At 37.4% G+C, this 15396-nt stretch overlaps 1 protein-coding gene across 1 annotated transcript; it reads right to left on the bottom strand.

Moving 5' to 3' along the window:
• Positions 1-2231: 2231 nt before the first annotated feature.
• LOC140227964 (uncharacterized) lies at positions 2232-13886 on the bottom strand. The gene is made up of 9 exons (XM_072308346.1): positions 13823-13886; positions 13059-13163; positions 7405-7626; positions 6084-6138; position 6046; positions 5652-5709; positions 4701-4757; positions 3961-4075; positions 2232-3474 (listed from the first exon to the last, which is right to left on the bottom strand). Exons 1-9 carry the CDS (start codon positions 13884-13886, stop codon positions 2232-2234), a joined length of 1920 nt encoding a protein of 639 aa, XP_072164447.1.
• Positions 13887-15396: the final 1510 nt, after the last annotated feature.

Below are 15396 nucleotides of genomic sequence, written 5' to 3' on the forward strand. Positions count from 1 at the left end.
TCTGTTTTGAGTCCTCACGGAAAATCGTGCGGTGCGACTATTTGTTGGTTTTGTGATGCACGTTCACATTCACTTTTCACACATGTGTGATATATCACTGTCATTAGTTTATGCACCTTCATTCACACATCTATGCAAATCTTTAACAACATAATGTCATAATCAATATTACTGCTATATATCGGCCTCCAAACAGTACATCCAGCCGCTGTCCACTCTAACGTGATCGACCATCTAACCATCGACGTAGCAATGGCACAATGTCACAACCGTCGTCCTTACACATGGGCAATAATACGGCCTGTCTTGTGCGTTCTAAATTTGTTTTTGTTGTTTTTACTGATTCTCCTTTAAAAGTCACCAAATATTCAGTTCTAGAAAACACGTCTTTATTAGTATCATTGCCAATGAAATCATGAAATAAATTCATAGAAAGTTACTGTATTACGATATCAACCCGCTAGCTTCTCATGGGTTGCTCGTTGTGCGTCCATAGCTGCCAAAGCAAATTACAGTATGTGTACATTGAGTGCACTATTGCACCATCTTTTACGTTAAATTTAGAAATTTCTCCGGTAAAAACAGACGGACAATGTCGTAAACCTTCTATTGAATCCGAATACAATAATTGCTGCCCTCTTAAAACATACACTATTTTAACATTTTATAACTTTCCTTTCTACATGTTGGTAACACACACACACACACACACACACACACACACGACACACAATGTACTGTACCCTGTAGCGCAAGCTAACATGATCAATAGCGATTATGCCATTGAAACTATTACCCCCCCCCCCCTCTCTCTCTCTCTCTCTCTCTCTGAGCCACTGCTGCAGTTACGGATTTAACACTGCATCATTTTGCCGCATGTGTGTACACAAAATCTGCAAACCTCATGGATCCTTTCAGGAATGATCTCGGGAACGTATGATTTGAGATTGCTTAGATCAGAAACTGTTTCGGTAGTCTTCTAACCGTCTACAATGAATGAGAATGTAGAGTAATAGAGTCTTGATTCACTATCTCCTCTCTATTTGAAAAAAAAAAAAAACCTTTTACCTTGCAGAAGTCATTTTCATATGCAAAAAGACACAGGTTAAAAAATAATGTTCAAACCTATCTTATCAAGCATGCTTACAAAGACTACGTCACAGTTCTCATGAGAAACGGATGAAATAGCATAATGCTGTTATACACTTATCGGTAAAAGTATCTAAATACAGCAATAAACACGCGGTCGTCTTCCATTCAAATCGACCGCATGTTACTTGTAATTGTATATTTTTTATATTCATATTTGCTTGAAATAAATGTCATTGAACTTGGACTCTAATTTCTGTTACCTGTATCGTAAAGTCCGCGAGAGTCGCCAAGTAAGATTTTAGTAGGTAGGTGAGATTCTTAACCCGTTCCTTCCGCAATTCTCCGAGTGCCTTTAATGCCCCCAAACGAGATTCTTTTTGCCCGTCAACAGAGAGGCAGACAGGTTGGTAATGCACCTGTGTGAAGGCAGTCAAGCGGTACATTGTATCCCCCTTTCCATAGTCAACTACATGTGCCAGTGAACAATGGAAATATCGATCGGGTGCGAGGTATGAATAGAGCGTGCGCTGATGAGCTCACAGAATCTTTTGTTCTACACAAAACCAGGTACCTGCATGAGGTGACTGGGGTCAGCGAACCCAGATTTCTAACTGATCTCAGCCTTGATTGCTAGGTACATAATCGTACGAGTTCACAGCAGAACAAGCGAAAAACTAAATCAGGAAAAATGTATATAATAGTGTGAAATACGCATTTTTCAAACAGAAGGAGAACACATGCTGATAGAATAAACTCTGATCTTTTTATCAAACCCATTTTCTGGGCATTTTAAGACAAAGAAACATGAATTTATGCCACTAAAGCAGGCACTCTTGTCTTCATTTTTGGAACCTGGTATACCAGGTTCCCCTATATCAGTTGCTCCCACGGGAACCTGGTATACCAGGTTCCCGTAAGGAACGGGTTAAATAGAGGATTATCAGCTCTGAAACGAGTGAATCCAATAAAATTGGATATCCCAGTTAAACTGACATAACAATCAGTGAAAACTCAATATCTTGAATTTGTACTCTTAATTAAAAAAGAATAGGCTTCTCTGAAACGCTTTTCTATTTTGCTTATAATTGTGCAAACACAAAAGGAAACATAAACATAAACAGTTGGTTAGGACAAAACATTTAAAGATCTATATTTGTATTAGTAACGTTCATATACAGTTCCTCTTGTGACGTTGCTTTATTGTCAATTTGACCGTCTTTTGTTTTGTCCACCTTAGCATACAGTTCTTCGCACGTTGCTGGTTTTGCTGCTGAATTTGCCCCAACTGTTTTGTTCACCGTTGAATAAAGTTCATCGCACGTTGCTGGTTTTGCTGCCGAATTTGCTGCAACTGTTTTGTTCACCGTTGCATACAGTTCTTCGCACGTTGCTGGTTTCGCTGCCGATGATGCCCCAACTGTTTTGTTCACTGTTGCATACAATTCTTCACAAGGTTCGGTATTTGAAACATAACTCATGGGACCCTCGGAGTCATAGAAGTCGCTCAAGATGTCATCTCTCTTTGTAGGATGCTTGTCATGGGTGGAACCTTTATCAGGATTCAACAAGCAGTATTCCCCGGTGTCGAAAGCGTCAGTGAACTGTGGTTTGTTGAACGTTTCAATGCTATTAGCTTCGCCAGGATGTAGTTGATAATAGAAAACATCGTCACGATTGACGGTTGGTAGGGATCCCACGCAGGAATACGATATGTCATCACTTCTGTCGGAGTGAACTTCACCATGAGAAGAAGGTCCAGAAGCTGAGAGACCTGTTGGGGGACTTTGCAGTCTCTTATCCAGGAGGGAACGATTGCAGTGATCGTAGTCGCTCTCTCTATTGCTAGGAATGTTCTGGGCAGACTGTTTGCGGAAATTCAACGAATTGTAGCACCTTTCATCAAACAAGTGGGCTCCATCAAAGGATCTAGAGCCTTTTTTCGTCAGCCAAACGTTTCCGCAGAGGTCTACATCTTGGTATTCACAGTTCTCATAGCAGCTCGCCGTTTGATCCAAATATGTTTCCTGTACTCCATGGTTCTCATAAACACACGGGATACTTACTGAGGCGTGTTCAGAGGAAGTGACGTTACTCTGCAGTGAGACTGTGCAAAGGGAGACTGGTAAGTTTGATGGCTGGGACGGTCCCTTGTCTACCTCTCCAGCGTCCTGGTAGACGTGATACAGATTTTCTTGATGAGTCGTGACGTCTCTGAAAATATTGCCATGGTGGTTCTGGGAAGGATGACCCTCTGCTACAGCGTCAGTAAAAGTACTGTCCAATGCAGCATGATCCGTCGCGCTCAAATTTTGGTTTGCATTGTCTACAGGATGCATCTGCAGTTGTGTGGTTGTCTGATTTGAAATATGTGAGGATCTGCGTCTGTAACGGCAATTATAAGACAGATAGACTGCTTACTTTTTTTTTTTGAAAAAGAAGAAGAAACAAAACAGAACACAAACCACCAATAACAACATTGTATTTTCAAGACGGAATGGAAACAGATATCACAAATATACAATTGTGGAATTTATCAACTTGTTTTGGTTTGTCCCACGGAAAAAGATGAAATAAGGACATTGAAATAATGATTGAACATTAAAATCAATTTACGCACTTTGAAAATATGATATGTTTTCCTGGGATACATACACATACATTTTTGTTTACTCATAATTGTTTACTCAAAGTTTGAAGCATTAATTACATTACTAAAAAATGTAGAAAACGACAGTACAATGGCCCAAGTAGGAAACAACTTCAACTACTTCCCGCAGCAACCTCCAAACACCAACCTCCTACCCTTTAACACACATACACATACAAATACACGTGTACACAATACTGGGTTTATACGGAAACACTCACCTTTTCTTGTGATGTCTGCACAATACCATGAAGAGAACGGCAACAAGAATGGGAACAACACACAGAAGAGCTGCCATTGCAAAGATGTCAACATTATTCTCAGGAACTTCAGAAGCTGAAATGGAATTCAATAAAGTAAATCTTTGTCACCCTTTGTAAAAAAAAAAGAAGAAAGTACATTGCATTGACATAATCCAGTAGAGTACACATTATCGTATCATCAACAAAATAATCCTGAATTGACAGCCCACAGATGCAATGTACTAAAACATTAAATTGCACCTGGAATGATAGGGTACCACTAAGTATGTAATTTGGAGAAATTACCATTACTTGATATGAAATTGCTCTATATAATATCACTATACATGTTGGTATTGACTCTGCTGTATTAATATCAAATTGATCAGGTTGACGCGATGACACAAGATCCCATGTCGAAAACCTTTTTTTTTTTTCATTTCAGGTCGCATGAAAACTTTGTGTGTGTGTGTGTGTGTGTGTGTGTGTGTGTGTGTGTGTGTAAAGATAAATCTGGTCACAATAATGAACATGAGTTAATATCGGAAGCAGCAAAACGTGGTTGCAATAACCATTTGATATACAAGGTGAAATTGAAAATCCGAGAAAAAAAGAAATTGTGCGATATCAGTGAAATCATTTCTGCTTCATTATTGAATGTTATGTAATAAATATGTGTATAGTGAGATGATATCTAATGATGAGGATATGCAACTCACTTGTAGTCGTTTCGCTTGTGTCTAATATGATTACATTTTCAGTTTGTTTGCCATCACCTGTTCATGAAAAGAGCAAAAGAAACAAGATGATCAGTACAGACAACCGCAATGATGACATCATGGTATTTAGACTCACAATGACCTCGTCACCTATCATTTCATTTTCAAATCCAAATATTACAAAATTATTGCAAAGTAAAATTGACCATTTGTACAAGATTTGTTCTAGAAGCGTAAATGTCATGAATCATAAATAACTGCAAACAATAGTATAAGAAAAATACACACCGATGGAATAAATTACTAATTTTCATACCTAGTGGTGTCACGTTTGTAAGCATGCTGATCAAGAGAAGATTAGAAACAGGATATCATGTCCATAGAAAAGACTTTCACCAGTTATTGTATGAAAGAGTTTATATTGCCACAACACGGTCGAATTATTTTCAATAGCCGGAAGCACTTTAATTTGTATGAATATTTCAAATTGAAGTTGACGTTGTGATTTTATTCTTACTGTTCATTTAGTACTTTATAATTGCTGCAACAATATCGTTGAAGACTAGAAGGCCCATCTGTGTATTTGTGTACAGTTGCTACAACTTTACTTTGAACATCATAAAATGTCAAAAGCAAAGAAGGAAAGAGGCGAGTTGGAATTTTATCAATTGAATGACAGTGCAATATACTTCTTTTAGTTACCAAGCTATCTGCATGACTAACAGTGTACAATACACTCATTTAAAAGAAACAGAGAAAAACCGGTAAGTTTGAAAGATTTCTGTTCCTTTTTTTATAACGTCTTTAAACAGTGAATAGAAACGGAGCCTTCAGCCGTAAGCAAAAAGAAAAACAAACGAAAAAAAGTGATTAAAGTAATCACAAACTGAACAATGAGAGAGGTACAAAAGAAATGTGCACAATGGTAAAGTGGCTGACAAGTCATCTTACTTAGAAACGACGTGGCGGTGATCTCAGGCAATGTCGTTAATTCATAAGTTAGCAGTCCCTCGCCTGTTTCATTGGAGGAAATCAGGGGCATTGTGGGTAATGACTAATATTTGTTAAATGACCGAGGTCCACAGAATCAGACTTTGCTTGAACATATTCATAACAGAAAAATGTTTCCAAGCTTACTGGAAAAAATATTTAAAGATAAAGTTCTACCATCAGTAGTTTTTACAGCTGTTGGATTCAATATCTCATGGAGCTGAGGTGATTTGCTAAATCAGTAGGGTAGCGTTAGAGTTTACGACAAATTTAAGTCAGATTAAAATAGAAAAAAAAAAATGACATCGAATGTCAACAGATGCCGAAACACACATCACAAAACATTTACAGCTACTCTAACAGTACCTATCTTGTAGATATTTTGAATGCTACTCATTGGAGATGTAGTCTGCATTCTGTGTAGGTGTTGGTGTGATAGTTGTTCCACCTACGCATTGAACATAGACGTACAAGAGTTGATTCAGTTTCAAAGTTATTTGGTAAATTCTCCGGCACTCTTGGACAATATGAAACTCTGTCACGATCATTTGAAGAATCGGTAGGTCTTTAAAAACTGTCCATCGCGTATGTATCATAGAAATCTCTCAATTAAAAAGACGTTAAACACCAGCCCCTGTTGGTATATCTTGGTTTAATATGGGAAAAAAATGTTTTCTTTAATATATCGATTGACAGAATAATGAATAGATCAAAATGGTGTCTGTCTCGTATTTTGACAAATACTTTTGACTTTCAGCAAAACTGCGACATCTGCCAGAATTTTATTTCATTTAGTAACACTTATTTGATCTGATTTTTGTTCGTTTTTACAGGTTCCCCCAGTTATAGTACGGTCTAAAAAAATATTTGTATTTCAAAGTTCCCCTAATCTGATTTATCACGGGACCTGTGGCTTTACAAGCTTGCTTTTACGCAGGCCCTATCACATTTTTCGCATTATGACCTTAGTTTAAAGGGACTGTACAGTACTGGTTGAGGTGGGGATTCGGGTCTATAACATTCCTAAGTGAGATAATGAGAAGGCTCTTTATATGAAAGAACATGTAATTTGAAGAAGGATTCAATGTTTATTTGATGCAAATTGGTTTTCAAATGGCTGAGATATCCAAAAAAGTGATAATAATTAAAGGCGACAGGCCACGCCTTTTATTAGGATCTCTTTGTTTCACCTTGTTTTTGGATATCTCAGCCATTTCAACACCGATTTTAATCAAACAAACTAATTTGATACCCCTTAGAATTGCATGCTCTTTGACATCTCAAAGAGTGGTTTCTGAATATCTTGCAAAATGTTAAAAGCTAAATCCTGACCTCAACAAGAACTGTACACACCCTTTAACTAGCATGTATGCCAAGACAAGCTTTTGTACATTCCGGTGAAGTTTAATCTAATGTATGTTCTGTATAATTTTCATAATAATACTTTATGTGCTTTATGTGAGAAATATGAAAAAAAGTTGAAATGAAATGAAAATGAAATGAAATATTCAATCATGATTACGACTTATTTTCCTGTTAAGATAAATTTCACGGAAATTTGAATAAATCCCATCAACAATCAATGTCCAACTTTATATCCAATTAACTTTACGAGCTATCATCCTCAGTTCCTTCTCTTTTTCCTATGCTCATTGTTATACTGTGTTGAATGTTTTACCTTTGACAAAATACAAGTTGAATATCAACGACAAACCTTTTGTTACAGTTTCGGATTTCAAGCAGAATGGGATTGACACGTTCCAGGTCGGAAAGTAAGTCGACCGTCCGGGTGGCCCCACACACTGCAGTGTCACACTGCTATTGATGCTGTAGCCTTCATCACAGATGAGAGTTATCTCAGATCCAAAGTACGTCATATCAGAGTCCCAATGACCATTTGGCCCATGACCGGGGTGAACACAGAACCCGACAGAAACTGTCAATTTTAAGAAATCAAGTGATATAGTATCAACTGTCTATCACAAAACCCCAACAAAGTTGCATGTCCTGATTTTACGTGAGGACTCAGTTTTATTGGGTGAAATGGGTCAACCCTATCAAAATAAAGTTTATCATACTTTCTGAAAAATTATCATTTTTTTATCATTCCAAAGTTTTGGGTCATAAAACCAACGAAAAATTGTAGTTTTAGCATACTTTTTAGACTTTTCGGTGTGGTATAGTGTGATAAGGTAAATGTTTATAGAGCCCCTTTCCACTTCTTAAAAAGCTCTTTACACAGTCCTCTTATTCAACTCTAATAACTGCTCGAAGAAGGATGATGCTTCTTTCGAATTTGGTACAAGCTTGGACAGAATGTATGAGAGCATTCAGAAAGAGTATTATTTCAGCGCAACGTGATAATCGTTTTACTGTTGCTGCTATGGAGTTTGCATCCTGTTTTTTTTTTCTTTTTGTCCCACCCAATGCAGAGAACAAGGATTGGTTAAGAGTAAGTGCTTGGATAGGTCTTATACCTTGGCGCCTCTTTTCTGGGTACACACTTTTCCAAAGTGTGTACTTTCTCTTTTTTTTTTTATTTAGGTTAGGCTACGGTCATAACCTCCAAAATCATCCTTTTCGGTGACCGGTCGGCGAGTTTTTAGCCAATTTCGGTAGGACACCGACAGGAGACCGACCGGTGACCGACCAGGCACCACTGATTTTTAGGCCGGAGTTAAAATTTCAGGGCGACTGACCAGTTTTCACTCTCCGTCCAAAATACGCTCGGTGTCCGAGCGGCAACCGCCCAGGCACCGTCGAACGATTTAGGGAACAAAAATAATAAAGATACAAATTACAAAAGCACAGAAGAAAACCATGGGACTAGATAAAGTAGAGGAGAAAGGGCAATCTTAAAGAGACAGGGGGAGGGATAGAGGCAAGGTAGCCCACCAAGTTCTTAGCAGCTTTTTTTTTATCTGGTATTCTCTGCAGGTTCATTGCCAACACAGCAGAGAACTAGCGATATTGACAACAGGGACAATCACTATGGGACAAAAGAGCTGAAAGCTAGAAATTGGGGTCGTTATGTAAACGTAGTATTACATGTATATATTAGTTATTTTATTATTCATTTCCGATTGGGCATCGCTCGGTGACTGCTCGGACTCTACGAGAAGATCCCCATTTTCGCAACATTTCAACCTAAAATCGACCCGTGACCGAAAGGAAATCGACAGGGCATCGCTCAGGCATCACTGGGGTTTTACAGCCTGCTCGACATCTCCATAGAAAATGACTGGCGGTGCCAACATTTCAGCGGCAACCGAGCAAACCACAAATTGGTCGGTCGTCGCTCCGAGTTGTGACCACAGCCTTAGGAAAGTCCATTTGTATCAAGAAAGACATCATTCCAAAGCTTAGAGTCTACTCTTTCAGGGTCTGTCCTTAACTAAAATTCCATGCCTGTCGATCTTTTGCTGGTGTTGTGGTGCAAGGTCATAAGATATATGTGTGTATATACACACACACATAAATATATATATATATATATATATATATATATATATATATATATACATATATTCATATATACATGTATATACACAATAATTAATACATATATATATATATATATATACTACAACGTCTGCTAAGCAGCCCTCCTTCGTCGTCATGTATACAAATGTATGTGACATTGCATCACAAAACCAGCAAAAAGTCGTCAGACCTGGATTTTGGGTTAAGGACAGATTCTGAAAAAGCAGACGTTGTGCTTTGAATTGATGTATAGCTCAATTCATATGGACTCTCCTAACCTATCTAAATATTGGAAAGGATGCACACACTTTGGAAAAGTAGAAACTGAGAAGAGAGGCTCTGAATTAGAAGGTCTATTAAAGGGCATAATCTTTACCTAGCTGTGCGATGAATGGAACCACAAAAAAAAAAAAAATATCAAAACAGGATGTAACCTACCAGAACAACAAGAATGAAGGCATTACCAAATTAAGCTGAAATTTATCATACGTTATCAACACACGTGTGTAAATAATTAATGCCAATTTTCAAAGCAGTAGCATCATTCTTTCCAAAGTTATTAGAGCTGAAAAAGAAGTATGGACAGGGTTTTTAAGAAATGAAAATGGGACTTTATAAGGCACACGTAATCGCACTATTCACCAAAAAGTGTTCAAGTAAAACTGCAAAAATACAGTTTCCTGTTCATTTTATGATCCCAAACTCTACCACAATGCAGAACGGTCGTGATTTGGCAAAAAGGTGTATGTCTGAAAAATATCATGTTTTTGGTTTTTACCATTTGGGGGGTTTTCGATGCCGAAATTTTCATGTGACCAACTTTCGTAAGTCATCGATCATTTGTTTCCGAGATACTTGGGGCTATCTCTGTATTATTTTATCAATTTTCCTGCTTTTGATTAGGCAAAAGGGTGTATCTTTACATACACCCTTGACGTACAATGACGTACCAGGATAGAGAACTACATGATTTGGCAAAAGGGTGTATCTCTAGATACACCTCTAACCGTGCACGCTGGGGAGCGCTTAAAGATTTGGCAGATAGGTGTATCTTTAGATACATCCATCTGCCGAATGAATCATAAATTATAGTTGCGAAGTATGATAAGGCAGAAAGGTATCTTTTATACTCTGTGTATATTATATACTCTGTTGTTTATACGTGCTGCTGGCATGTATGTGTACCGTTTCACCGGTCGGTGCGGTGGCGGGCCATGCTCCTGACTTAAAACTGGCAGCCCGTTGCACTGCAGTTTCTCCTTGTTGCTAGTCGGTGAGTAGATAGAACCTAATATCTAGAAGTTCAGATCTAACGTTTGTCCTAGACTTCTATGGCCATTTCTATGCCATTAGATGCGCAGATTCGTAAAATCTAGCATTTCTGTTGAAATGACCGCTTTTCCGGCAAGTGTGGCTGTGGGATGAGAGTTCTCTACGCTTCAAAATGACAGTGATCCCTGCACTGTCCGTGCTGTGCACTGCATGTAACTGTAGAAGCCTGTACATAGTTAACTATACACAGCCCAGTCGCTGTACATGGTACGTCGCGACAGGGCTGTACGCGCGCTACCACCAACCACTAGGACAGCGACGTAATCGTATTACGATAGCTTTGAATTTTGATACTTAACATCATTTTTGTCACCTCAAACTCAACGAGTATACTTTTCAATATTTACTCTACATCTTATGCTATCAGTATTCAAATGTACGCAATGAAACTTACCGGAATTGATCATCATATCCAGCATGTCCACACCGTACACAATCTTTCACGCCAGGCCTAACTATACACAGCCCAGTCGCTGTACACGGTAATGTACGTCGCGACGTACCATACAGCGACTGGGCTGTGTATAGTCACGAAAACTTGCGCTTTCTGAAAATATGAAAAACTCAAGTTTGGCTGGGCTAACCCATTTCACCCACTTTCAGTCCTTACACAAAATCAGTGCGTGCGACTTTTTGTTGGCTCTGTGATGCACGGTCACGTATAATGTTATGTGTACGCATGTGTGCGTGTGAGTGGGTGGGTGTAAGTGTTTCCACATCCTTTTATTTTTCCTCATAACTTGCACGTCGTCTGTAAAAGGGAAAAGAACATTCTCATTATCTAGAACACAACTCTGTCTGCATACCTTTGCAAACCGATGTAGGCCTATTCCTAACTACAACATGTAGAATTTTATGAATTCCTTGATGTCGGTGTGCATCATGACTACGTGTATATTTGATCGTGATTCAAAGTATCAATATGCTCTGTACATGTTCGGATTCTCACATACTGTTTTGATTTTGTTTGCTGCAAAACACATGCATCCGCGACAAATGTTAAGAAGGCCAAAAGCTTGGCAAATAAAGTGCGGAGAAGCTGCGTCACGTATCAATTAACCCTATTTCATTCGCTAACTTGCATGTTTTTGCCTATCACGAAAACATGCAGAAAGATTTACAGTTATCCAACTGATTCATCCTTGCACCTACTAGTATTACAGCGGATTCACAGTGACCGTGACTGGAAAGTCACACAAACGTTTAGCAACCTAACGTTTGTAAAATGCATGATACACTGTCCTCTTATCTGCAATGTACACAATGTACCTAAAGAGGTATAATGATAATAGTAATAATAATAATGAATAATAATAATAATAATAATAATAATAATAATAATACAATTAATAACAATAATAACAAAAATTTCATTCTTTTTTTTATTCATACTGCTGATTCTAAGCGCACAAAAAGACTAAGACACAGTAACTTTAGGACAATGCAAAACCAAGATTACATTCACAAAAGAAGAAGAAAAAGCGATACATGTGATATAGTGATACAATAATTAATAACTGACTGTGTGAGCCTCCAGAAAAAAAAAAATATATATATATTTATATATTTACGTATAGACAACCCAGCCTTGTATGCATTTAAATCTGTTTAATGCTTCTACGTTGTTCTGTGTTCATGTATTCTTGTTTTTTTTTTTTTTTATTCAACAAATTTTTGAACGATAAGACCAAATCAGCAGTGCATCCAGACACTACAAATACAATTATAGCATATTCTCGATGACACCTCATGCACAAAAAAATTACAACACTCCAACACTAACCATATAATGCATCAATTCAAAGACAAAATGACACACAATGATCTTACTTAGTCCCGGAAGAGTAAACAAATAAGATATCAATAAACAGCAAACAAGACGTAGGCCTATGGAATCTTCATGTTATCATTTTCAATGTAGTCAAGGTTGTTTTTTTTTTCAGTTAGGTGTCAATCAACCTCCCGTATCATGCTCGTTTGTATGCAGTGTCTGATGAGCCTGTATATTACTGTCATTTTTACTCTCTACATACTTGTGAAGTTCAAATTTTAGAATGAACAGGTGGACCTACACGGCGAAATAATCTTCATCATGAAGCCCAATCTATTTAAAGCTAGTAAAGTGAAAATGACACACATGATATAATGGTCTAAAGCTATTTAATGCAAGACTTCTTTTAAGTATTGAATTCACGAATTTTGAATGACCGACGAGATTCCGTTACTGGCTTGAAATGACTTTGAATGCTCATTGCTGATTCTAATGCGTGCTGCTATCTCAGATTTGAATTACGAAAATAAACAATTGATTGCTCCGATAGAGAATTTGAATGACAGGATTTCTGGGTTTGATTAGTCATTCAGAGCTGTGAGCGTGGAATGCGTGACATTGAATGCTCGGAATAGGAATGTGAATGACAAGACTATGAAATTGACCGGTGAAACCTATATATCGTATGTGTCGACCTTTGTTATGCTCTTTATTATTTTCACATTCTATCTACTCATTATTGAATATCTATAATTCACGTACTATATGTCTTCCACACTCACTGTTGAATGGATAAATGACCAGTTGACCAGATTCGTGCTCTGTCTGTATGGGACATGTCCATGTCTGAGAATTCCTTCCTTCAGACTCGGTCTCGCCATACGGTCCTGGTTGAAAACACTTTGTATAAATCTATTACGTACAACTGCTGCGTCCCCCCGTGTCATATTCCCGGGTTTGCCTCTACAGATGGACGTAGTTTTGTTAGTGAATAATCTCAGATCCGATGAAAGACACAGTCTTAAATGTCTGTTCATCGTCTTACTAGCATCAAAGAAATCCAGGTTTTTCATAGATGTAAAACAAAAGGATGGTAACCTGGGAATGCTGTAACCAATATACTCTGTTTAAAACTTATCAGCCAATCCTTGTAATGTAATTGTGACATACCTAACTCTGATAAGACTACCAATCACATTTTGTCAATGCACTTACACTATCAATAACTTAGTCACGTTAGTGCAAAATACAAAATAATATAATATTGTTATTTTATACTTTACTTTACTCATTCCTTGTTTACAAATGATAAAGACGTGGTCAGCAAGCACCCTTTATCAACAAAGTATCCAATGTATTCCATTCATAATGTACTGCTGCAAAAGGGTATAGTTGCATGTAGATAATAATCATGCCATTTAAAAACAGAATGCTCGTTCAAAATGAGAACACTTCTGCTCTTGATTCCCTAAAACAATGTTATTTGATCATTATGACATATAAAACATCAACATAAATTTACTTGTAATTGTATCAGTAGGCTCACCTTGACATTTGAGTCTAACAGCCTTATTCGAGGAACAGTCAGTGGGTGTCGGTGGACAATCCATCAAACGTTGATAAGTGCCAGGAACTATGCATTGATGTTGTGGAACACAGTTACAAAACTTCAAAAACATTGACACACTAATTCAAAGCAAAGTAGAAAAATGTGAAAGTTATGTCTGGAAAGCAAGTACAAGGGTTATAGACATGTTTCAAAGGCATCAAGTGCATCTGGAGGTTGAAGTAAAAATCATCAAATTCTTACTTAACGTTGCTTAAAATTCACTTACCGTCTGACAGTCTGAAATAGCGTCACCTAGTTTTCGAGATCTACATGATTTCAGAATACTTAATCTTTTGTTTTATTTTTTTATTCTTTTTTTTTACAAAAACGCAATACTACAGTCACCACAAAGATATAATAGTGATGGTAATAATCATAACAATTTATAGTTTTATAGTTTATTGTTCAAATGTAAAATAACAATCCAGCAGCTCGAAGGCTCATGCAGTTGCTAGAATTCATAGAATTCACAAGTAAATGTACGTTTGCATTGCAGATATGTATGAGGATAAAATACGTCACAAATTATAAATACACATCAAACTTAAGCTTCAATAATGGAATAGGTAAATAATGCAAAACAGGAAATGAGATTTATTAGATGGTATAAGGCATTATGATGAATAGCGGGCATGGCAGTAAAGAAAGAAGAGGAGATGGATTGGTCCAAAGCACAAAAACATGGAAACTCAAGAGACAGGTCAGGAATGGGTAATCAGCATAATATGTCCATTTACCAAAACCAAAAAAACAAACAAACAAACAGTAAAAAAAAAAAGAAATGTTGACCTGAATTGCGGGATAATTAATGAAGATTGATGGCAAGATTATACCAAATTCAATAGGTGAAAAAAAAAGCCAGAAAAAGAAAATAAGGGATTACAATGTTTTCTTACGTTATCCTTCAATTCAATTTAATTCAATTCATTTTTTTTTTTATCCCACAAAGAGAAAAAAAAAATCAACAAAATCATGAGACCACCCTATAAATAACAAAGAAAGTAAAAACAATGTAAGACTTTCACACGAAAAATGAGACATGGGGAATAAACATTAACTTTCCAAAATTAAGGGTCAAGTAACCCCGGGGCACAGCTGCTTACCTTGGTCTCCTCAAAGATATTTCTGCCATTGCTCTGTACAGTTCTCAATTCTTATTATATTGTTTATTGTTTTACCATCTATATACATAATCTACCTTACATTGCGTTGTATGCAACATTTCTTCCCTCAAACTTTTTGTTTCTCCCTTAAGAAGAAAATCCCTGCAATAATTCTATTTTCAGCTTACGTGGACCTTGACATGATAACCGTTCAGTCCTGCTCCGAGATTCTGTCCGTGGCAATGCTTGAGCACGATACCTCTCAGCCGCTGGGAAGCCGAGCTCTTCGCAGACCAGTTTGGCAGCCTCGGCGTTAAATCCTTCAAAGCAAACATATCTGTCTGTTTCGAAGACGACCAATCCTTCAAGGGGAGAGGGTCCGTCAACCAGGCTCACACTGGGTGTTTC

This window comes from Diadema setosum, chromosome 4 (assembly GCF_964275005.1).
Source record: "Diadema setosum chromosome 4, eeDiaSeto1, whole genome shotgun sequence".
NCBI classification, from domain to species: Eukaryota; Metazoa; Echinodermata; class Echinoidea; order Diadematoida; family Diadematidae; genus Diadema; species Diadema setosum.

Coding starts and splice junctions, on each gene's coding strand:
- LOC140227964 (XM_072308346.1), bottom strand. CDS start 13,886: ATGGATTGTCCACCGACACCCACTGACTGTTCCTCGAATAAGGCTGTT. Junction 13,164..13,822: donor TGTTAGACTCAAATGTCAAG/GTGAGCCTACTG, acceptor GTTTTCAACCAG/GACCGTATGGCGAGACCGAG. Junction 6,139..7,404: donor ATCCGAAACTGTAACAAAAG/GTTTGTCGTTGA, acceptor TTCAATGCGTAG/GTGGAACAACTATCACACCA.